Genomic DNA, 22,034 nt, shown 5'->3' on the forward strand with positions numbered 1-22,034 from the left:
AAAAGTCATTCGCTCTCATCTTCCTCTTGCGCACTAAAGCCATTAAAGTCCTCTTCTTCAGTGTCGGAGTTGAACAGCCTCAGAAGAGCTTCGTCACATACCTTTTCTGTGGCGATGTCGGTGTCGCTGTCCGTGTTGCTGTCATCATCCCCGGGTGATGCTGGCTTGAATGAGTTCTTCCTGCTGCCGTCTCCAGCGCTGAACCATGGATTCATTCATGCCAAGCTTACGTGCGGCAGCACTGTTTCCCTCCTTTACTGCCAGATCGATGGCCTTCAACTTAAATGCGGCATCATATGAACTCATACGTGTAGTTACCATGATGAGGGGGTATGGATTTGAAAAAATGTCTTCGTCATGCCGGCTGCTTACATGTGCTAAATTAAAATGAGCACTTTCTTCGATTTCCACTTTTGACTTCCACCTGTTTCACTTTCTGCTAAAGCGCCCCCTGGCAGGAGAAGGAAAATCTTCAGTAAAGCCGCACCTCATTATAAGCCGCATGGTTCAAAGCGTGGGAAAAAAGTAGCGGCTTATAGTCCGGAAAATACGGTAGATCAATCTAAAACAACAAACCTTCTGCTCCAACTAACTTCTACTTCCTGAAACAGGAGTGCCAGAGCATTTTTACACAGAGAACGACTCCCAAGGCATTTACTTATACTAGAGACCACTGCAGGTGTTGAAAAGTAGAAAGTTTTAAGAAATTAAAATTTGGTTTGACTATTAGATAAAAAAAATTTCAGAAAATCCAAATTTGCACATATGTGACACAAACTGACCAGCTATCAGTTGGCACTAACAGACGTTACGAGCTAGCACATAACTGCACAACATTCAAATGCAAGTTCATGGGATTGCCCTTCCCACTGATTAACTGATTAGTGTGAAATCTCTTCAGTAACTAGATGCTAGAAATGTTTTTCTGAGCGTTACGGCGAACGAGGGCATATGCTCATCTGTAAAGCTCACCAGGTGCGTTTTATTACAAATCGACTCCAGCATGTCCCCCACTGCCTGTGCCTGTGTCTGTGTTGATGTTTTTGATAGGGATTCATAAGAAAGTAAAATGAGAACATTTGAGAGCAGCAGGGGTCCTAAACTTGCTGCTGCCCACCGACTTTCCAGTCAGACTGTGTGTCCCTGCAGGTTTGTTTAATTAGGATCCTGGAAATAATGACACGTTGAGCTGTGAAGGGAAGGAAAACAACATCACTTTACATAACCCCATCTGTATGCATGAATACTGATACTTTTTATGTAGGTCATCCAACAACTCTATATGTCATAAAACAACGTATTGCATTTCTTAGCTTAGATGTGGTGTGTGAGAGTGAGTGATGTCATCAGCTAATTGTGTTTGCCTGACAGAGACTACCCAATGGATCTATAGACGCCAACGACGATGGCAGCCGGGCGTCGGAGCTTCAGGAGCTGCTGGATCGGACCAACAAGGAGCTGGCTCAGAGCCGCGAGCAGTCTGCCACGCTAAACGCCCGCATGGCCGAGCTGGAGGCGGAGCTCACAAATGCACGGCGAGAACTGAGCCGCAGCGAGGAGCTGTCAATCAAACAACAGAGGGAGCAGAGGGAGGTGGGAGGAAAGAATGGAGGGACACTTTTAAATATGACACACACATTAATACTTTTCCCCCAAATTATTAGAAATAAAAGACAAAGTTGTTTCTGATGGGGATATAAAAAGAGAAAACTGCTAAAGTATCTTATAATTTTAAAAAGCTTTTATTTTGTAAACAGAACTTGAAACTGTTGGATATAATTTACATAAATTGTAAAGATAAATTAAAGCCTTTTTGAGTTATTGGTGTACTGATATTGCAGTAAATATCAAAAACATTTAGAAAATGTTGCTTCTTTTTAAAATCCTTAACGTTCGACTAGATTTCTCTTTTAAACATGTTATTTCCCCCTCCTGAAATGTTATTTTGCCTTCTGAGAAAGTGAACATAGACACGGCTGTGATGGTATGGTAATGTTCAGTTTTCTCTCTTATGTTCAATGGCTTTATAATACAGAATAACCAACAAATTAACACATTAAAATATTAGATCAAACCTGTATGGTGCTGTAAAATGACATCATAAATGTATATAATACCATTTTTACTAGTATAGATTTTAATTTGCTTCATTTTCTAATTGTTTACCACTTATACGAACTGTTGAAATCATTTCCACTCTATGAAGTGATTTTTTCAAACCCACAAATCTTCTGCAAAAGCACTTTTTTTTCATTTGCAATTTGCATACAAGACCCAGTAACTTTAATCATTTGATAGCACATTTTGATTATTTTTGTAAGTGTATCAGGAACGTTTGTCTTGTTTTATTCTGTTTTAACTGTGTTTTTGTTCGTAAAGAGAGAGGATTTGGAGGAGAGAATAACAACCCTAGAGAAACGCTACCTGGCCGCCCAGCGGGAGACCACACACATCCACGACCTCAACGATAAACTGGAGAATGAACTGGCCACCAAAGATTCACTGCACAGACAGGTACCAGCATCCACGAAAAACATAATAACAAAAGGCTCGATGGTACAAATGCTATCAGACTAAACAATAAATGGCACAAATCATCCTTGGAGTAAAAACATTCAAATGCATGGTGTTCTAATATGTTCAACACACTTAAATGTGTAAATTGATGTTTTCTGACTCACGGTGCTATCCTTTTGCTTTTTATCTTGCATCATGTCAATATTTGTTGCTTCAGTTATCTACAAAATCCCATCTAAGATTTTGGAAAGCATAAAGTAAGTGAGTTACATTCAGTTTTAAAGGTCTCTGGATAAAATTGACTGAATGGAAACACCAGCAGCATCTTAAATCCCTTTTGTGTTACACTCCTTGGCTACACTGGATCACTGTTGCGGTGGCACCAATGTTCCTCCTAGTAATGTGTGTGTGTGTGTGTGTGTGTGTGTGTGTGTGTGTGTGTGTGTGTGTGTGTGTGTGTGTGTGTGTGTGTGTGTGTGTGTGTGTGTGTGTGTGTGTGTGTGTGTGTGTGTGTGTGTGTGTGTGTGTTAGAGTGAAGAGAAAGTGCGCCAGCTGCAGGAGATGCTGGAGATGGCAGAGCAAAGGCTGGCTCAGACCATGAGGAAGGCGGAGACGCTGCCAGAGGTGGAAGCTGAACTGGCTCAGAGAGTCGCAGCACTTTCCAAGGTAACGCATACAAACTCCCAGCTGGTGATGTGTAATGCAGATAAAAATGGAACACAGCCCTTCTAAGGGCGGCTGCACTGAAGGCCTAATAATGCGTCTCCCCCTGCAGGCCGAGGAGCGCCACGGCAACGTGGAGGAGAGGCTCAGACAGCTGGAGTCACAACAGGATGAGAAGAACCAAGAGCTTGCAAGAGTATGTGTGTGTGTGTGTGCGTGTGGGGGGCTCCTTTATGCATAAACATCAGAAACACACATTTAAGATGAATTCTCAGTATTCCCAGTGCATTTTGCATGAATTCAAATCAAAATCCTCTCATCCATGTGCCCCTCCTCCCTTGCTTCCCTCTTTAAGACTGATTGGCTACTATCTTTAGGCTCTGAATAATTCACGCACTGCTAAATTCTCTCCTTCTCCTTCTCTATGATCTCATGACTATATTTAGCCAAAAGAACTCCCAGAGCATGCAGATGTGTGTGTTTATGCATATCCGTGACAAATTTACTTAAAGGAAATTACAGCAGAACACGTATGAAGCACAGCTTTTCCCATTTGAGAGAACCTGTTTAACCCTTTAATCATTTAGTAAATGATGGTGATTAAACCGTTCTGGCTGTGAGATCCATTGTTGGCCAAGAAGACCCGTATCTGGCAGCTGGTGATCTAGAGCTAAACACACACTTCATCCTTTAATCCGTGTAGAAATGCTTAATTAGCTGCATAAATACACCCACATGGAGTCTGTAGCGAAGAGAAAATGTGACAGTACTGTTTTCATAGGCTCGTCAGAGGGAGAAAATGAATGAAGAGCACAACAAGCGTTTGTCTGACACGGTGGATCGTTTGCTCACGGAGTCCAACGAACGTCTGCAGCTCCATCTGAAGGAGCGCATGGCTGCCCTGGAGGACAAGGCAAGACCTGGGCACATGTTCAGCTGAAGCAGCGCCAGCTCTAATTGCTCATTAAACACAAGATGCATAATCTACAAAAAAAATAGAAAATATGTTTAATGCAAGTTCTTCTCTTTAGAACTCCCTCATTCAGGACCTGGAGAACTGCCAGAAACAGCTCGAAGAATTCCACCACACCAGGGTCGGTGATGCTCAAGCAAAACGTGTTTGGTTTCCAGCAAAAAAAAAATCCTGTCATGAGACGTGAAAAATGAATAAATCACTTCCCTAAGTGCTTTAACTAAATATAATATTATGACACCTTCCTTTCAATCCATGTTTTGGACAGAAGTATTAAAAGATGAGGTCCTATTATGGATTTTGCTCGTAAAACCTAATCACCTTCTAACACACCTCGCCTCGTTGCAGATTAAAAGATCCATTTTATTCAGTCTTGTGTCCAAAATAATTCAGTCTTTTTCAAATGCTGATTTGCAAACATGTGATGTCGAGTTTTTGAGGTAAGGATGCAGAGAAGATTTTTTCTTTGTGGTGGCCACATTCCTGCAGATGTGGCTGCAGACTGGAGCAGCAGATTCTAAAAGGAAAACTTGTAGAAAGACGGAAAACTGGAATTCTTAATTTCCTTGAAGACTTGTTGGGATAAAAAGCAGACTTTTTGAGCACAGGGCTATTTGTATTTTGGGCGGAGAAGATTGATGAGTTGAAAGAGTCTGAACTAAGCTTAATCTCCACCACCTGTCCTAACTCCCTTTTTGTTCATACAGTAGACAGAAAATCATAAAATATTTTGTTATTTAGCTTAAAAAAAATCCAAAGCTGCTAATTGTTGTAATAAAATCATTATTTAGAGATGTTTAAATCACCTAATAGTTTTATTGATGACTGTAAACAAGCACACAAGCCTTTTACATTCATATATTTTAGTCCACATGTTTGACCATTTAAAGGATTATTCTTCTAAAGGAGTAAATATCAATTAGAAAACTCAGTCCTTACTAACACCCCTCTCTCTTTTAGGAACGCCTGATTGGAGAGATTGACAAACTGAGAAATGAGATTGATCATCTGAAACGCCGCAGCGGGGCTTTTGGAGATGGGACTCATCCTCGGTAATCCTTTCTCCTGCCTGTGTTTATATTTTCACCGTTTTATGTCCAATAGGGTCAGACGTGTATCTTATCTAAGGTCTCACCTGGGGAGCTCCAGTGACCTCCGCTTCTCCGTGGTGGAGGGTCAGGACGGCCACTACAGCACCACTGTGATCAGGCGGGCTCAGAAGGGCAGGCTGTCGGCGCTACGAGACGACCCAAACAAGGTGATGATTCTGGTTTCCATGACGCCAAAGCAACCCAACATACACAGATGACATGTTAACCACTCTCCTAACCTCATGCAGCCCTTTGCCCGTGTTTACTTTCAGGTTCATGTCTGCTGTTGTTAGTAAGTGTCAGTGCTTGGCTTTGTGTGATGATCCTCACGCCTAACTTCCCATTCTCTACTAACCTCTCCGTCTTCCTGTCTCTCTCACCTGCTGCTGGACATGATGTGTGATGTAAGTTTCTTGTTCATCCATTTCTTCCCGCACTCCCCAAAACAGCTTTTTTTTACATGTATGCTTCTATTCAGAATCTGCACACGTAGTTCAGACATTTTATTTTTAAAGTTCAGAAGTGCTTGGTTTGAACCACGTTTGGTTTTGTTCGTGTTTAGGTGTGTGCCGTGTTTGAACAGGACTACCCGTCTCTACGCGGGAGCGTAAGCCACCTGCTCGGCAGTGACATCGAGGCCGAGTCAGACATGGACGACGACGTCAGCTCGGCCCTGCTGTCCCCCAGCGGCCAATCAGATGCTCAGACTCTCGCGCTCATGCTGCAGGAGCAACTTGATGCCATCAATGAGGAGATAAGGTTGCATATTTCAGGCACATTACATTACATGACTCTCCAGGGGGAAATTAAGACAATCCAGAGGAACGTATAGGAAAGACCTCAGATGGTTACAAAACAGAAACTCATTTTGTTGATACAAATGCTACATTTTCGCTCACGTAGACAGCACAAAAACAGAGAAATGATGATGAGTTTATCAAAGTTCATAGCTACAATAACTACAAGAACTATAAAAGGAAGGTTTCAAGCAGCAACAAAGAACAAAATTTACTTATTTACAGCGCTTTGTGATTTATATCTGTGAAAGACGCTATATAAATAAACGTTTACTTACTTACTTATAAAAACAAACCGTACTGAACTCAACCTTAACAAGTTAGACATTTTGACCTGCTAGTACTCAACAAGTGGATAATACTTGTTCTTTTTGAAATACGATTGGTCACTCTGAGTTTAACATAAATGCTGAACATGAAAGTAGTGTTCTGCACCTATTTCCTGCATTAACCACCAAATGAAAACATGTGGAGAAATGCTCGGGTCAGAATAACCCAGTCCTTCTACCTCACAGAGAAATACATGCATTCATGGACTCACCCATCTTAGCTTATGGCCGTGGAAGGCCGTTGTTGATTTAGCTTCCAAGGAAGAGCAGAGCAGGTTTCAGCTAGTAAGCTAACCGTTAGCATTAGCAACTCCACAGCATGGCAGAACATGCTCAGGCTTTTGTTGTTTGTGGACCCGAGAAAGAAGAGTGAACGGCGGAAGTGTTGTGCTGCTGTCAGCCAAACCGAGGCCAGAAGTTGGCCTATTATGAATATTAATGAGTAATGAGTAAGACTCCACCACCACCCCATCCCCCACCTCTGCCAACCCCCCACCCCCACCCACACACACACACACACACACACACACACACACACACACACACACACACACACTCTCTCTCTCTCTCTCTCTCTCTCTCTCTTCTGGCTAATTTCTAATTCCTGAATCAGGAAACAGTGAGTGAATGAGAGCTTTAACAAAAACATTGAAGCTATAATAAAATTATTGCTCCATAGTGGCGGGCTTCTGTACAGGTTTAAGCCCCGCCCCCTCTAAATGAGACATTTTTCTGGCTAAAGCAGATTATTTTTGTCCACTTGACTTTATTTACATACTTTTCATCTTGCTGTTGCATGTACCCATGTTTGCTTGTTATATACATTTAGTCATAATTAATGAGTGGGCGGGGCTTTCAGCTCCACATCCACGTTTTTATATACAGTCTGATTTTTACCATTCTTCATTTGTATGAGTATTGAAGAGATGTAAAACATCTCCATTATGTTTGTTCATGTGTGTGTTGGTGTGATTGCAGGATGATCCAGGTAGAGAGAGAGTCAGCAGACCTGCGTGCGGATGAGATTGAGTCTCGTGTGAACAGCGGCAGCATGGACGGTCTCAATGTGACACTTCGACCTCGTGCTCTGCCTACCTCCGCCACGGCCCAGTCCCTGGCTTCATCCTCCTCCCCACCCACCAGCGGCCACTCCACACCAAAACATCATGGTCGAAACACCAGCCATCATCTAGGAATCATGACTTTGGTCAGTGAATGCACCACGCACACGGCCTTCATCAAATAAACAGACTTTTAACAGGCTTACATTTAATTATTTGTTTCTGATAGCCAAGTGATTTGAGGAAACACAGAAGAAAGGTTGCTGTAAGTTTGCAAAAACATCCAAAGTCTCACAGTTTTTAGTCTTTGGAACACCTATTATAAGTGAGTTGAGGTGTCTCTGTGGCTCTTTCAGTCTCCAGTGGAAGTGGACAAAGCTACAATCAAGTGTGAGACATCACCTCCTTCCTCGCCGCGGAGTTTACGGCTGGAAGCCAATTTTGCTCAGTTCACTGGCAGTCTGGAAGACGGACGAGGGTAAACATAAACACACACACACACACACACACACACTCTCTCTCTCTCTCTCTCTCTCTCAGCTACACAACCACAAACAGCACAGGTAACAGAGCGTGACAAATAGAGTCACATCAAACAGAATAAAAGTGTAAAAATTGGCTGTTTGAGTTTTTGTGCTGACAACATGTCCTTCCTCCAGCTTGTGGGAAAATTACACAAAAATGAAGTATTTTTGTGTAATTTTAAATAAATTGCAACTGAGTAGGACGCAGTTGATTAAATGAAATTTTATGAGAGAATTCTGACCATGGCACAGGAGTTGGAAGGTTGCGAGTTCGAGCCCCGCTCAGTTTATCGCTTACACTTAACTCACCTTGCCCGCTGATGGTGGTCGAAGGGATCGGTGGTGCGAGCGCTCGGCAGCCTCGCCTCCGTCAGCGCTCTCCAGGGCAGCTGAGACCACATCGTAGCTCATCCCCACGAGGGTGTGAATGTGTGTGTGAATGGGTGAATGACTGATTGTGTTATAAAGTGCCTTGGGGGGTTCCAGGACTCTAGAAAGCGCTACATCAAATACAGGCCATTTATCATTTACCAGTTAGCTCGATAATTTCAATTCCCTTGAAAATTTACTGAATTCTATGAATTTCCTGCTAGATACTACTTTGTTTACTCGTTTCTTTTTTGTGACTATTATTACATAATCTTTTCATTGTTTGCAGAAAACAGAAGAAAGGAATCAAGTCGTCTATTGGCCGATTGTTTGGGAAGAAGGAGAAGGGTCGGATGGACCAGACTGTTGGCAGGGATGGCCAGTCTCTGCCAGCTTTAACAGGTTCTCTGCAGGCTGCAGACCACAGCGCTCCATTTCACAAGAATAATGGACGCTGACACATATTGTTTGCTTTTAGACTTTGAGATGGGCATCGGTGACACTATGACTCTGGGAAAACTGGGCACACAGGCCGAGAGGGACCGCAGGATGAAGAAAAAGTAAAAGCATCTCTGTTTCTTTCTTGCAGTTATTTACCTTTTTGTTGCTGCTCCTCACTTTTCTTCCTTACTTTCTGTGTATTCTATTTTTCAGACACGAGCTTCTGGAAGACGCAAGGAAAAAAGGTCTTCCGTTTGCACAATGGGATGGTCCCACTGTCGTGTCATGGCTAGAGGTATTTCCCTTTTCTTCCAAACACCCATAAAAATCTCCTTTTGTCTTGTTCCCGTCGGGCTGCTGATCCCCTTTAATACAGAGACTGTAAACATGTGAGTGCACAGCTTGATCTGCTTTCCCCGGTGCTGACGTTAAATGTCTTGATGGCTCCCGCCAGCTGTGGGTGGGGATGCCAGCCTGGTATGTGGCAGCCTGTCGCGCCAATGTGAAGAGTGGAGCCATCATGTCAGCGCTGTCAGACACGGAGATCCAGAGAGAGATTGGCATCAGCAACCCTCTGCACCGACTCAAACTGCGCTTGGCCATCCAGGAGATGGTCTCCCTCACCAGCCCCTCTGCACCACTCACCTCCAGAACGGTAAACAAGCACAACCGATAGCAGATTTGTCCCTCTGCCCTAGGCAGTTGATTGTGCATACAAAGCAAAGTTAATCTGTACAGAATTCAGCATCACTGCTACACATCACTTTGCATGCCCAGGTGACGCCTCTTTACACTTTATAGCTCTTTTATTTTAAAATTCTTGCTTCGGTCTTGATTTATCTTTCAACTGGGTCTCTTCAGCAACTTTGAACTGCATGAATTATAGTTGGAGAACAACACACAAGTAGTGCCTGAATACACTCCCTTCCTTCGTATCACTCAACACAGTTTGTCTGTATGTGTGTGTGTTTTTATGTGCGTGCATGCGTATGTGTACACATGTTTGTGTGTGCTTGCGTGTGTGTGTGTGTGTGTGTGTGTGTGTGTGTGTGTGTGTGTGTGTGTGTGTGTGTGTGTGTGTGTGTGTGTGTGTGTGTGTGTGTGTGTGTGTGTGTGTGTGCGTTTTTGCCCTCTGAGCAGTCCTCCGGAAATGTGTGGGTGACTCATGAAGAGATGGAGAACCTGGCTTCCTCCACTAAAGCGGTCAGTACCATCTGGGTGCTCCCCCACCTCCACGTTAACCCACACTTTTTCACACTTACACAGTCCCTATGGCAACGCACATATGTCCTCCCTAGAAACCCACCTCAACCCCACCTAACACCAGCTCCACCAGCTACATCCTAACACACTCACATGCTCTTGTGCCTCCGCTGTTATTTGTTAGTCAGATAACTGATGTGTACTGTGGTCACCTGATAATATGAGTGTGTATGCAAGTTAACTGTAAGGTGAAAACTACAGAGCGCTTGTGTGTTTTAATGCAATGTATGAGTGTGTGCGTGTGTGCGTGCGTGCGTGCGTGTGTGTGTGTGTGCGTGCATGCGTGCGTGTGTGCGTGTGTGTGTGTGTGTGCGTGCGTGCGTGCGTGCGTGTGTGTGTGTGTGTGTGTGTGTGTGTGTGTGTGTGATTTCTCTAATCTTATACGTTGTCTCCACCATGCTGCTGCTCAGGACAATGAGGAGGGCAGCTGGGCACAGGTAAGGCTGCTGATCACCTAAGCTCATCAGTCACAGAAAAACACTCAAAAACAGAAAAAGAGATTAGGATTGGGGTTATTTTCCAGCTTTATACCAATTTAGATTATGGTTCAAAATTCCTCAGTAGCATCCATCATGCTCCTGTTTCTTTATAGGACCTTTAAAATAAGATGATCTACATCTCTGATCCAAGTGAAAGATCTTCTGAAGTGGAATTCTGTGCAAAATACCAGTTTTACACGTTTAGAAATATAATATCTAATTTGACTTTTAAGGGGATACGAGCAAATATTACTGGTGGTGGTACACTCAAAGGAATTGTTCTATCCTCAACAGTTGGTTCTTGTTGGAACCACTTGACCGATATTCTTTCACCCTTAGAAAGAGAGTTAACAGGAATTAAAAGGTTTCCACAATAGCTTTGGGTGAACCACAATGAAACCTTTTTAAAGCTACGCCAACACAGACACGTCTGAGTGTGTCTGTGATTATAAAGTTGAAGATGCACAGCAGTAGAAACAAACCAAATGCCTAGTTAAAAGAACAATCCAATACAAGTTTTTGACATTTCAATTTACCACAAGAATTAGAAACACTAAACGAAGTATGAAACACTAATAAATTATTTTAATATTATCTGATTGGCATACGTTACTCTACGTTTCTGCGTAGATCTGCTCATTTTTTGGACCTGTGTGTAGCATTGACAGCTGTTGTCCCTGTAGACGTTGGCGTACGGGGACATGAATCATGAGTGGATTGGGAACGAGTGGCTGCCCAGTCTCGGCCTGCCTCAGTACCGCTCCTACTTCATGGAGTGTCTGGTTGATGCGCGAATGCTGGACCATCTGACCAAGAAGGACCTGAGGAGCCACCTGAAGATGGTGGACAGCTTTCACAGGTCTGCCGCCATGACAACGAGCTCGGTTTGGTCTGTTTCCTCTGTTAGCATAAGCGTTGGAGGAAAGAGAGCCAATGATGTCTTCTGCTTGGTGTGTGTGTGTGTGTGTGTGTGTGTGTGTGTGTGTGTGTGTGTGTGTGTGTACACCAGGGCTAGTCTGCAGTATGGGATTATGTGCTTGAAGAGGCTAAATTATGACAGGAAAGAGTTGGAGCGCCGGAGAGACGACAGCCAACATGATATGAAAGGTACCTCTAAAACCATGTAAACACACACACACACACACACACAAACAGGCACATTTCTACGCCCATCAGACCAGAGTACCATCTAGTGGTTTTGATGTGATAGTGTACATTTGTACTTGACACTGAAACAGGTGCTTCTTCAACTGTCTTGTGATCTAAAGCCCCTCTTGAGAGTGGAGCGGTCCACACACGCGCTGGCATGCACATTTAGATCCAGTAAACCCTCTCGCCCTTTTGACCTTGAGCTAAGCACATGAACTTGACTCAGCTGTTGTGTTAAATCAGAATGCTGCCCCATTTACACGCGCGCACACACACACAGATGCACACACTCCGCCTGTTCTTACTTGAAAAGCTGGCTGACAGCTGTGCTTTAAATGAACAAAGGGAGTGTGCTAGAGAGCTGACACCATGTTGACATGCACATTACCCCTTTATCTCTTTGACTCCTTTATTTACCAGTCATAAGGTACAATAGGCTGATTGTTTTTATAGTTGTATGAACTTTTTTGTGCAGATATTCTGGTGTGGACCAATGAGCAGGTGATCCACTGGGTTCAGTCCATTGGTCTAAGGGAGTACAGCGGTAACCTGTTGGAGAGCGGCGTTCACGGGGCGCTCGTCTCTCTAGATGAGACTTTCGATTACAGCAGCCTAGCGCTCATCCTGCAGATCCCCATGCAGAACACACAGGTAGTTATCGAGGAAAATACGCCCCACAATGCTGGGGGCACTCCTCACCTAATGGCTGAACTGGTTTTAACAGCCACTTGTTTTGCATTGAATTCATGTAGAGTTTGGTCACACCTCATCACCAGTTTCTGTTTTAGCTCAGGAATAACTCTTATTTACTCAAAAGTCTGTAAATTATCATCACTAGTCTCTATGTAGAGGTTTTAGTGGTGGTTTACAAGCATTCGCTAGCCTCGTTTCACGTTTATTCACTTCGACACGGTTTCTCTCCATCCTCTTCACAAAAACTAATTGTTTTTCAGGCACGGCAGGTTCTAGAGAGGGAGTTTAACAACCTGTTAGCCTTGGGAACAGATCGCCGACTGGAGGAGGTGACTTAGCAAGAATCTAATTTTTTTTATCAGAAACTGAAAAGTTAATCAAAAATGAATAGCATCGTCGTATTTTCTCCTCTCGTCGTAGAGTGGGGATGACAAGTCATTTCGACGCTCTCCATCATGGCGTAAGAGGTTTCGGGCTCGTGAGGGAGGGACAGGTCTTGGGATGATGGCAGGCTCCATGGAAACGCTTCCGGCTGGCTTCCGCATGCCCGCCATGTCCATGCCTCCTTCTATGAATTTGGCTCCCAGGAAGCAACTTCAGCCTGAAGGTTTGTTCCAACAAGCAAAACTCCAGTCCTGTTTTATGTGTTTCTGCTACCTGACTAGCTGCACGTCCTCTTTGTTCTGCTGTGCCCAACACGCGCTCTACCATGCCCTCTGCAGCTGCACCCCCAGCACCCCCGAGACTCGACCCCTCGGCCGTGCGGACCTATTCCTGCTAACTGCATTTGACTTACTAACCGTAGCATTAATGCTACCAGGTAAGCTAACAAAACAGTGTAGCTGCAGATTTGTGGGTTTTTAACCAGCTGTGTGGCACTAATTCTGACAAATACCTGCACTGATGTTAGGCAAAACTTGTCTGTTCATTTAAATGGATTTCAACCTTTGAAATTAATGCATTCATAATGTCAAGTTTTACTTTTTATTCAATCCTTCCATTGTTTTATTTTCTTGTTGCTGTTTAATTTCAATGCATGCTTCAATAAGATGTAGAAGCTAAATTGTGCTCTATAAAATGGTTGAGCAGACCCTTGAAGCCCTAGAAATGTCTTCTTAACATGTGTTAGAGACCAGGACATGGTATAACTAACTACTTGGGCTACCTTTGCAAGTATTAGATTTAAAGCTGCAATTGCAATCTGCGAAACAAGCTAGCTTTTAAACACAAACACAGTCACAGAGCTCACACAGCTACCATCCCTAGGGCACATCTGCCTGATACCGTAACACACATTACCACAGTCAAACAAGAGAGAGCTAAACACCCGTCGCCACTTTCTCCAAATGTCTTTTTTGTCCATGACTTCACGTTATTTTTCTCTTTGGGACTCTGGTAGTTTGTCCTAAAGTTGAAGTGGTAGCAGCCGGCTGTTTCTCCTTCTCCGATATTATTGAGCGAAGAACCTCTCACACCAGTGGTGCTCTGTTGCTAAATAGACGAGCACGTAAAGGGTGCAGCAGTAGCACAGGTGGTAGAGCGGGTTGCCTCATGATCGGAGGGTCATGGGCTCGATTCCAGCTCCCGCCAGGGGTATCCTGCTGTTGTGTCCTTGGGCAAGACACTTCACCCAACTTGCCTGTGTTAGTGGTGGTCAGAGGGGCCAACGGCGCCAAATGGCAGCCTCGCTTCTGTCAGACCTCCCCAGGGTGGCTGTGGCTACAAGTAGCTTACCATCACTAGCAGTGTGTGAATGTGAGAGTGTGTGAAAGCGTCATTGGGTGTATTGAAAAGCGCTATATAAGTTCAATGCATTATTATTATTATTATTAAAGAGAGGACCCAGGAAAATGTGGAAGTGTAGGAATTTGTGAGACAGCTGGTCCAATCGCTGGTTTTGGACTGAGCCGTGTTATTGGCTGAGGTTAATGGACAAATGTGAGAGAACCACTTTTTTTTATCTCTACAAATTATTTACAGCTATATCATGTTAGAACATTGTTTAGAGGCATGAAGAAAAGGTTTTAGGCTAGCTTGTTTTGCAGATTTGCCATTACATATTTAACTATCAGAAACTTGAAGACAAAATTAAGAAGTAAACATCCGTTCACGAATAAATAATGGTTTGTTGGTTTATAATGGTTTCTGCTAAAATAAATTTGCCTTTTCTGCATTCTGCAATCTTAATTTGATCCCTCTTGCCTAATGTCCTCCCTGGATTCTGTTTTCCAGTGCATTCTCATTACCTATACGGACACATGCTTGCGGCCTTTTGAGAGTGATATGCCAAATCTGGAGAGGACAAATCCTGGGAACGCCGGCAGAGTGAGGTCTCTCTCTCCTCTGTCGCCCAGCCTTACCTCCTTCCTTTCATCTCTCTCTTCCCCTTCGGACACGTGCAATACAGTGGGGCAACTATGACCTTTGAACTCTGAGAGTGCTGATTGGCTGCGCTTGCTGCTGTAAAGGAGGCTCGTCCTGGTCTCGCCCTGTTTACCCCAGTGCACCCAGTAGCCTTGTTGTCATGGTGTTGTGTCCCTGCTCTCCCTATCTTGGCTGTGGGTCCTTGTCCTGGTTCTAATAGTCTCAACGTGACAAAGACCGCACAAATCTTCCTGTGTTAACACAACATGGTGTTGAATAGTGTGAAAAAGGTTCAAGAGGATGAAGACGAGTCATTACTTTGGACTTGAGAGTGAAGAATACTTGTATAAATGGCAGTTTTCCTCTGCCCAAAACCCTTCTACCGGTTATGCAAGGTATTAATCATCTATCGTCTTTGTACATAAAATGGATAACTTATGTTTTTTATAGAAATATTATATATATGATATATATATATATTGGAAGTATATATGGAAAACAATGTAACATTGCTGTATGGAACCCAATGCCCTGTATTCGATAGTGACTGTTCTCTTTCTTTCTCTTTCTCTCTGTGTTGGACCTTTGCGTGTCTTTTGCTGTGTGCTGTGTGTAACGTAGTGGTGGGGCGGACTCACTAAAGGAAAGTGTGCATCTCTAAAGGGACTCTTCACAGGTTAATGGGTCCAAATCTCTCTTTGCCTCTTCTCCTCTTCTTTCCTTTTTCTCTTCTTCTTGTCCAATTTTTTGACACGATGTAGCTGTTACTTCTCTTCCTCTTTCTGCCTCTATCGCCTTCTGTATGACACTATGTAGCCTAGAAAGGGAGGGAAATTTAATATGAGTGTGTGCGTGCGTGTGTGTGTGTGTGCGAGCAAATCAGCCTATCTTCTGGAGACTTGTGAGGGGTCGTGTGTGAGTGAAAGGCTGACCCCAGCCGTGTGACCGTGACCTTTTGGTGTGTGTGTGTGTGTGTGTGGACGGTAGTTTGAACACTGTAGCTCATCCCTGTTGATTTTAAACTCAAGATAAACAGAAAGAATTGCTGCTCAACATCAGCCAACGATACACACACAATACTGCTCTTGTAATCAGATGTTGCTTCGTCGCCTCTGGTTTAGTTTCCATAGAGACGAGCCAGCGATCAGTCTCATCTGACAAACTCCTCATCCAACGAGAACACAGCAGATGAACTAGTGAATTGCTGGATGGCTGAACAATCTTATTTTTATTTATTTTAGTTTTTTTCCAAGGTGTCTAAAAGATGTAATGTGCTATGTGGCAGCTATGAGTACTGTGTCTTTATTCCAGGTGTGAAGCAATGCTGACAAATCAAGATTTTATTATTTGGCTATCCAAAAAGAAAAAAGTACTGTATTTATGACTATGTAGACATGAGTAAAGCTGTTTTTAAAAAAAGAAACTTGAATATTTGCCTTCTTTTAAATGGTCATTGCTATAGCCCATCACTGAAAGATGAAAAGATTTGCGTGAAACTCTGAAATTCACAAACCAATTCAAGATGGCTGCCACAGCTCACAGGACTTGGCATCACGCGTTGCATTCTGGGACATGGCGGCCATGTTGATGGCCTTACGAGTGTAAACAAACCATGAAAACAAACGGTACATCGCAGAGAAGAAGCAGAAGAAAGGAAGAAAGGAGGTAATAAACAACATGTTAAAATCCTGAAAAGGATGCAGATTACAGGGATATGTTAAATAGAGAAGCCAGGGACCGGTATGTGGACAAAATCAGCATTATAAACAGTTTGGATCCATATGAAAGACTCAAGACTGGAGCACCAATGACAACTTGTTGCCGCCACAGTTCTGCACAATTTTGGGCTACCTGCTTTGCAGTGTGAGCAAAAGTAAATGTCCGGGTGAGAGGTATATGTTTCATTTACTGATTTTTCTAGTAAAACAATCAAAATTGTCATCCCATTGATGATGGTACAAGAAGTGTACCAGAAGAAGTTGTGCTGTGCTTTACTCCTTCTTTCCACTGCATGTGAAAGCGTCCCAAAACGGCTGCAAAACATACTACGCTGCAATTAGCCGCCGTTATAGTGGATGAGTTCCTTTGCACTCGCAATAACGTGTAACGTTTTGGATGTACCCCAGAAGCGAGGGGATGCCATCATCACGTTCCAAGTCTATTTTGTACGCGCTACGCTTCCATAACACGAAAAAACCCACAGTTTAGATTGCACCAGAAAGACAAACACAAAAACAGTGTAAAACATCTGGAAACTTTCAAAAGAAAAGTCACATGCAGGTAAACGCATGTCACTTCCTGTTAAAACCCTCTTAGCCGACGTAAACAGAACAGAGAATAAACCACAGACCTTTTTTGATACATGCAGCTGTCTTTCTCCTTCCTTATTATGTTATGTGGGCTTCTGAAATCACACGCTGTGTTGCAATTCTCGCGTGATTTTGTGACATCATGAGATCAGCTGTGTGGAACACTTTAGTTCCTGTTTTGCATCAGAATTTGTCTTGCTTGGGAAGGAGCTATTATGTTACGCGACCGCTTTCATGGCCGGTGAAAAGAAGGGGTTAGTGTGTCCATATTAGCCTACCAGTATACACTCACTGGCCATGTAGGCATGTATACATGGTCAATACGATCCGCTGCAGTTCAAACCGAGCTTCAGAATAGGGAAGAAAGGTGATTTGAGTGACTTTGAACATGACATGGTTGTTGGTGCCAGACTGGCTGGTCTGAGTATTTCAGAAACTACTGATCTGAGATTGTCACGTACAACCATCTCTAGGTTTTACAGAGAATGGTCTGAAAAAGGAAAAACATCCAGTGAGCAGCAGCTCTGTGAGCGAAAATGCCTTTTTGATGCCGGAGGTCAGAGGAGAATGGCCAGACTGGTTCGAGCTGATAGAAAAGCAACAATAACTCAAATAACCACTCATTACAACCAAGGTACGCAGAAGAGCATCTCTGAACACACAACACGTCGGACCGTGAGGCTGATGGGCTCCAGTAGCAGAAGACCACACCATGTGCCACTCCTGTCAGCTACGAACTGAAAACTGAGGCTAGAGTTCACACAGGTTCACCAAAATTGGACAATAAAGGATTGGAAAAATGTTGCTTCGTCTGGTGAGATGGTAGGGTCTTACAGCTGCGATCCAAGTGAGCCGACAACACTGTTATGTCAGACACTTGGTCTCCGTGGTTTTGCCTCCACCATTTTCCCTTGGCGATCATGTGTTGAACTGCGGCAATTTACCATGGTTGAGTAATAACTGCTCAAATGAACTATAGATTAAATGAAGTCGCAATACTGAGTGCGCTGTTGTCTGAAGTAACAAGACAAGGTAGATAAGGAGGCTACCAACATGGTGGCCGTACCAGTGATGACGACACAATCCCACGCCCTATTGCACACAAGTGTGACTTTAAATCAGTCCGTTTCACAGATAATGAGCTGATACTTGGTGTAGTAGTTGAGTCATTCACAACACAGGGCAAGAGCGTTAACAGGCCACACGAGATTTTGCAGTATTATGTGAGAATGCAGATAATGTCATCTTTAAGGTCTGGGGTGGAAGATGGTTTAAACCAGTTCAAGACTTCATCAGACAAGATATTGAAAATGGTCTTTATTGCGAGAATTAAACAGAAAATATCACTTTTCAGAACATCTACAAATACACAACAATCATAGTTATAAAAGTCAACAATAAGTTAGCAAAGAATAAAAAACCGAATGTCAAAAACCACTCTGTAGAAAAAAGGGAACATATTTACAACACTAGCATTCATAACCTGTTTAAATTAAGCAGATCTTGGTCAAAACTGCCATGGTACATATTGGCCCCACAAATAAAACTCATGTTGTTTTCAAGCATAAAACTCACACAAACAAGGGAAAGATTTTGAAAAGAGGAAAATTTTCAAAATAAAATCAGAACCAGCCTTTATTATTTCTCTGTGGATCTACTGTAGAAACGCAGAGATACACTCTGATTGGGTTTTGGGTTCATGCAGCTAAGTCATTAAATCTAAGTTTCTGCAACTCTGACAGATCAGTTCGGACCACTGCATAAGGGAATTTTTTTAAGTGGAAAAAAGGCCTCATTGTGAAAGGAGGAATTTGGTTTACCATCAGACCCTCGGATCAGCAAAGTTACAATTCTAATCAATCACAAATATTTGGCATAAGACAAAACACTCAAATCAGTAGACGCTTAAAAATAAAAGCTAAGTCACCCTTTAGGATTGGTTGTTTCATTACCATTTGTGTATGGTTGAGTATGGAAGGTCTATTTGGGAATGTCTACAGGAAAAGCCACAGATCCATCAGCTCCAGTGATGCTGTCCACTATGGAGGTCAAAGCATGCATGTTCCCCTGCTCAGGAGATTCAGCAGCACTCAGGAGATCTGCAGAACAAGAGGGAGAGAGACGCCGAGTCAGACCAAAGGAGATGGTGGAGGAGTTGTGTGATGGCGCTGAGTTTTTGAAGCGTGCTCACCCTCACTGCTGTAGCTCTGCGAGCACTGCTCCGGAGTGCTGCTCCACTCTGGGCTGCTGCAGCAGGTGCTGCTGGAACTGGGCTCGCTGGACGATGACACCTGTTACCGTGGAGACACACACAGAAGTCGCTGTCAGTCACTGTTCTACTATGAAATAAAGTGTCTCACGTGTGATGTCACATGCACACACAGCAATTATTTCATCAAGTTACTCCTCAGGGAAAAACAACATTTCTTTCAGAAAGGTGGGGGTTTTTTTCAAGTTAGTTTGATTCAAAAATCTAAAAATAACTTCAAAAAACTCTACAGGCACAAAGTTGTTTACTTATTTTTTATCTAGAAGTCCCAAAGTTTCTTTTAGAAGGAATTAAAGTCCTCCATTCTTATGTTTGTTTCTTTTTTTACCTCAGTCACCTTCATTTCCATCAGCCCCTCAGCCTCTTTTATACCACAGTGGGTTTTTATCCATTTTTCTGCTTTTCTCCTGTATCTTAAACCTCTCGCCATCCCATTTTCTGTCATACTCACTCTGGGCTGGGCCGGGCTGGGTCGGTAGTGCAACCCCGTCTGTCCCGTCTCAGTGTCCTGCTGGTTGAGGGAGGACACCAGCGCCTGTAACCTCTCTATGTACTGTATGGCACTTCGCAAAATCTCCACCTTGGGTAGCCTTTGGTTGGGGTTCATCAAGGTGCTCCTCTTCAGAGCATCGAAGGCCTCGTTCACTTTCTTCAGACGTCTCTTCTCCCTCAGCGTGGCTGCTCTCCGGCGGTCCATGGTCACCGTCTTCCTTTTGCACAGCTTACAGGCCCACGGTAGGCACTGACCGGGGCAGTGCTGTTCAGACTGAGGCGACAGGCTGGATGGAGAAGCTTTTTCTTCTGTTCCTGCAACGCCAACATTGCCTGAAAGACTCCCGCACAAGCCCATCATGGAGTTTCTGTCCTGATAGCCAGCTTGGTCGAACCCCCCAGGCAGGCGAGAGGGGAAGTAGCTATCTCCACCTTCATAGAAGCGCTGGTCAGGGAAGAAGTAAGGGTTGGTCTCGAAGAGCTCCATGATGGACAATGTTCTGGTCGCGATGTGGAAGGGCAACTATCCCTCTTTCACTTGGATTTGCTCTTCAGTGAGCAATCTTCGGTCCTTCCTCTGGGGCGTGTGTGTTGGAGTGTACGTGTGCGTGCCTGTCTTCCTCCTGGTCCAAGTTTGCAATGAGTGGAAGACGTGTGGAGAACAACTGGTGTGGAGCAACTGTAGGCTGGCATTTAAACCCCTCAGCCTTCTGCAGGATAAATTTAGCACGAGCCCCAAGAAACCTGACACGACGTTTAGCTGTTGCTGCACATCTATGCTTCACGTCTCTGTTGGGCCACGCTCTCCAGGGCTTTATGACCCATTCATGTGTTTGCCCTTCTGAGGGTTTGTGTGCTCGTGTCGGTCTTAAGAAGCTGGCATATGATCGGGTCCCTGTGAAAATGGAAGCTATAAACTCAGATCAAAGATGTCCGTCTTAATGAGTTCATCCCAGACTTACGTCCTCCTCCGTGACACTAAACATGAAGTGTGCTCTTCCATGGGGGGTTGGAGAAGCTGTGTGGTCTTCAGACAGCTGTCACCTCTACAGGAACTATTATTAAGTAGTGGCAATAAGGGCCCGGAGATATTAGTTTTCTCAAAATAAGGTCACAAAGGCAATGTAAGGTTCATAGCAATCTATTGACATATATGTACACGTCTTGTACTTGTCCATCGATTGCCTGGTGTGATGCAAGTGGCCATCTAAGCTTCTGGACCAGGCAGGTCTGGGCAAGCAGGGTAAGTCGAGACCTGAGCTGACGCTGGCTGGTTGGAAATATAGAGATAACAATGAAACGACCACACAGCCATGCAGTCCTGACCTTCTTCAGCCAATCGTTGAGTTAGCCAAGCTAGCGGGTGCTAATCCTTCCAGGACATGTTTTACATCATAGCTCACATGCTAATTCTGACTACCTTCCGCTAGTGAGGAGGCAAAGGCCGAACTCGAACTTCTGTCAGCAAAAAAGTAGCACGGAATGATAGAAGCAGTTTGAGATGTTACATCCTCGTGGGTATCCATGGAACACAAACCGAGGAGATATGACAGCCCTGCAGAGGAGCAGCTTGTTGGAGTGTTGTGATTGGTGCATAGACCACTACCAAAGATGCATCTAGTTAAATATTGGTCAGATGTTTGTGTCAATGAAAACTGACGAACCGTTTAAAAGTTCTGTAGATCAGGTGTCTAAACATTTAGTAACACCTTATAGTGGAAGCCCCTTTAATCATATCAATAAACAAAGGATCCCTTTATTATTGTCTGTGGTTTATTCTCTGTTCTGTTTACGTCGGCTAAGAGGGTTTTAACAGGAATAGTAGAATCATCAAGTCCTCACGAGCCACAAAAATATGATTTTTTTTTATTTGAAGGAATGCAAAAAGTACTAAAATATTAGTAAAGATCTGAACATAAACAAGAGCAGCCTGCTGAAGAGGCAAATTTCTGTTATGAAAAGCCACACAAAATCTCTCTGAGAGATACAAATCACAATATTTTAACTTTGATGATTTAATTCAAGAAATAAATTTAACATTTAGTTTTATTGTTATTAACTATATATTATCTATGCTTGTTTTGGGAGTTTATGAGGTCCATCAATTCCAGTTAGGTGAAATTAAAAATACACAACACCCTGTTTTTAGGAAGTTAAAACGACCCAAATATCAGAAATTTCAAAGCACTTCTTGAGTTACTTTAACATTTACACCTCCATAGGAACCACGTTTAACACAGCTACTCCAGAT

General features: G+C 43.5%; 2 protein-coding genes across 3 annotated transcripts in view; one reads left to right on the forward strand and one right to left on the reverse strand.

Moving 5' to 3' along the window:
* The window catches only part of ppfia4 (PTPRF interacting protein alpha 4), a 66,645-nt gene extending 51,929 nt beyond the window's left edge, over positions 1 to 14,716 (forward strand). Inside the window, exons 7-31 of one of the 2 annotated variants that reach the window (XM_015959559.3) lie at positions 1,372 to 1,593; positions 2,380 to 2,514; positions 3,049 to 3,183; positions 3,293 to 3,376; positions 3,962 to 4,093; positions 4,212 to 4,274; positions 5,114 to 5,205; positions 5,282 to 5,411; positions 5,807 to 6,003; positions 7,349 to 7,577; positions 7,661 to 7,696; positions 7,788 to 7,909; positions 8,614 to 8,726; positions 8,803 to 8,884; positions 8,979 to 9,060; positions 9,220 to 9,420; positions 9,906 to 9,968; positions 10,439 to 10,465; positions 11,191 to 11,366; positions 11,517 to 11,614; positions 12,132 to 12,307; positions 12,610 to 12,678; positions 12,770 to 12,956; positions 13,072 to 13,169; positions 14,582 to 14,716. In XM_015959559.3, coding sequence (XP_015815045.1) covers positions 1,372 to 1,593; positions 2,380 to 2,514; positions 3,049 to 3,183; positions 3,293 to 3,376; positions 3,962 to 4,093; positions 4,212 to 4,274; positions 5,114 to 5,205; positions 5,282 to 5,411; positions 5,807 to 6,003; positions 7,349 to 7,577; positions 7,661 to 7,696; positions 7,788 to 7,909; positions 8,614 to 8,726; positions 8,803 to 8,884; positions 8,979 to 9,060; positions 9,220 to 9,420; positions 9,906 to 9,968; positions 10,439 to 10,465; positions 11,191 to 11,366; positions 11,517 to 11,614; positions 12,132 to 12,307; positions 12,610 to 12,678; positions 12,770 to 12,956; positions 13,072 to 13,130 — 2,910 coding nt within the window. In that variant the 3' untranslated portion in view covers positions 13,131 to 13,169; positions 14,582 to 14,716. The remainder of the gene's footprint in view (positions 1 to 1,371; positions 1,594 to 2,379; positions 2,515 to 3,048; positions 3,184 to 3,292; positions 3,377 to 3,961; positions 4,094 to 4,211; positions 4,275 to 5,113; positions 5,206 to 5,281; positions 5,412 to 5,806; positions 6,004 to 7,348; positions 7,578 to 7,660; positions 7,697 to 7,787; positions 7,910 to 8,613; positions 8,727 to 8,802; positions 8,885 to 8,978; positions 9,061 to 9,219; positions 9,421 to 9,905; positions 9,969 to 10,438; positions 10,466 to 11,190; positions 11,367 to 11,516; positions 11,615 to 12,131; positions 12,308 to 12,609; positions 12,679 to 12,769; positions 12,957 to 13,071; positions 13,170 to 14,581) is intronic. The other variant, XM_015959560.3, reaches the window with a different exon arrangement.
* Positions 14,717 to 18,982: 4,266 nt separating this feature from the next.
* myog (myogenin) lies at positions 18,983 to 20,456 on the reverse strand. The gene is made up of 3 exons (XM_015959558.3): positions 19,743 to 20,456; positions 19,214 to 19,313; positions 18,983 to 19,121 (listed from the first exon to the last, which is right to left on the reverse strand). Exons 1-3 carry the CDS (start codon positions 20,268 to 20,270, stop codon positions 19,003 to 19,005), a joined length of 747 nt encoding a protein of 248 aa, XP_015815044.3. The 5' UTR covers positions 20,271 to 20,456; the 3' UTR covers positions 18,983 to 19,002.
* Between the last annotated feature and the right edge of the window lie 1,578 nt (positions 20,457 to 22,034).

This window comes from Nothobranchius furzeri, chromosome 3 (genome assembly GCF_043380555.1).
Source record: "Nothobranchius furzeri strain GRZ-AD chromosome 3, NfurGRZ-RIMD1, whole genome shotgun sequence".
NCBI lineage: Eukaryota > Metazoa > Chordata > Actinopteri > Cyprinodontiformes > Nothobranchiidae > Nothobranchius > Nothobranchius furzeri.

Excerpts from the sequence above, each read along its gene's own strand:
- myog (XM_015959558.3), bottom strand. The coding sequence starts at position 20,270 with ATGGAGCTCTTCGAGACCAACCCTTACTTCTTCCCTGACCAGCGCTTC. Across the intron at positions 19,314-19,742 it reads CCAGCCCGGCCCAGCCCAGA|GTGTCATCGTCCAGCGAGCC; the intron begins GTGAGTATGACA and ends CCACGGTAACAG. Across the intron at positions 19,122-19,213 it reads GCAGAGCTACAGCAGTGAGG|ATCTCCTGAGTGCTGCTGAA; the intron begins GTGAGCACGCTT and ends CTTGTTCTGCAG.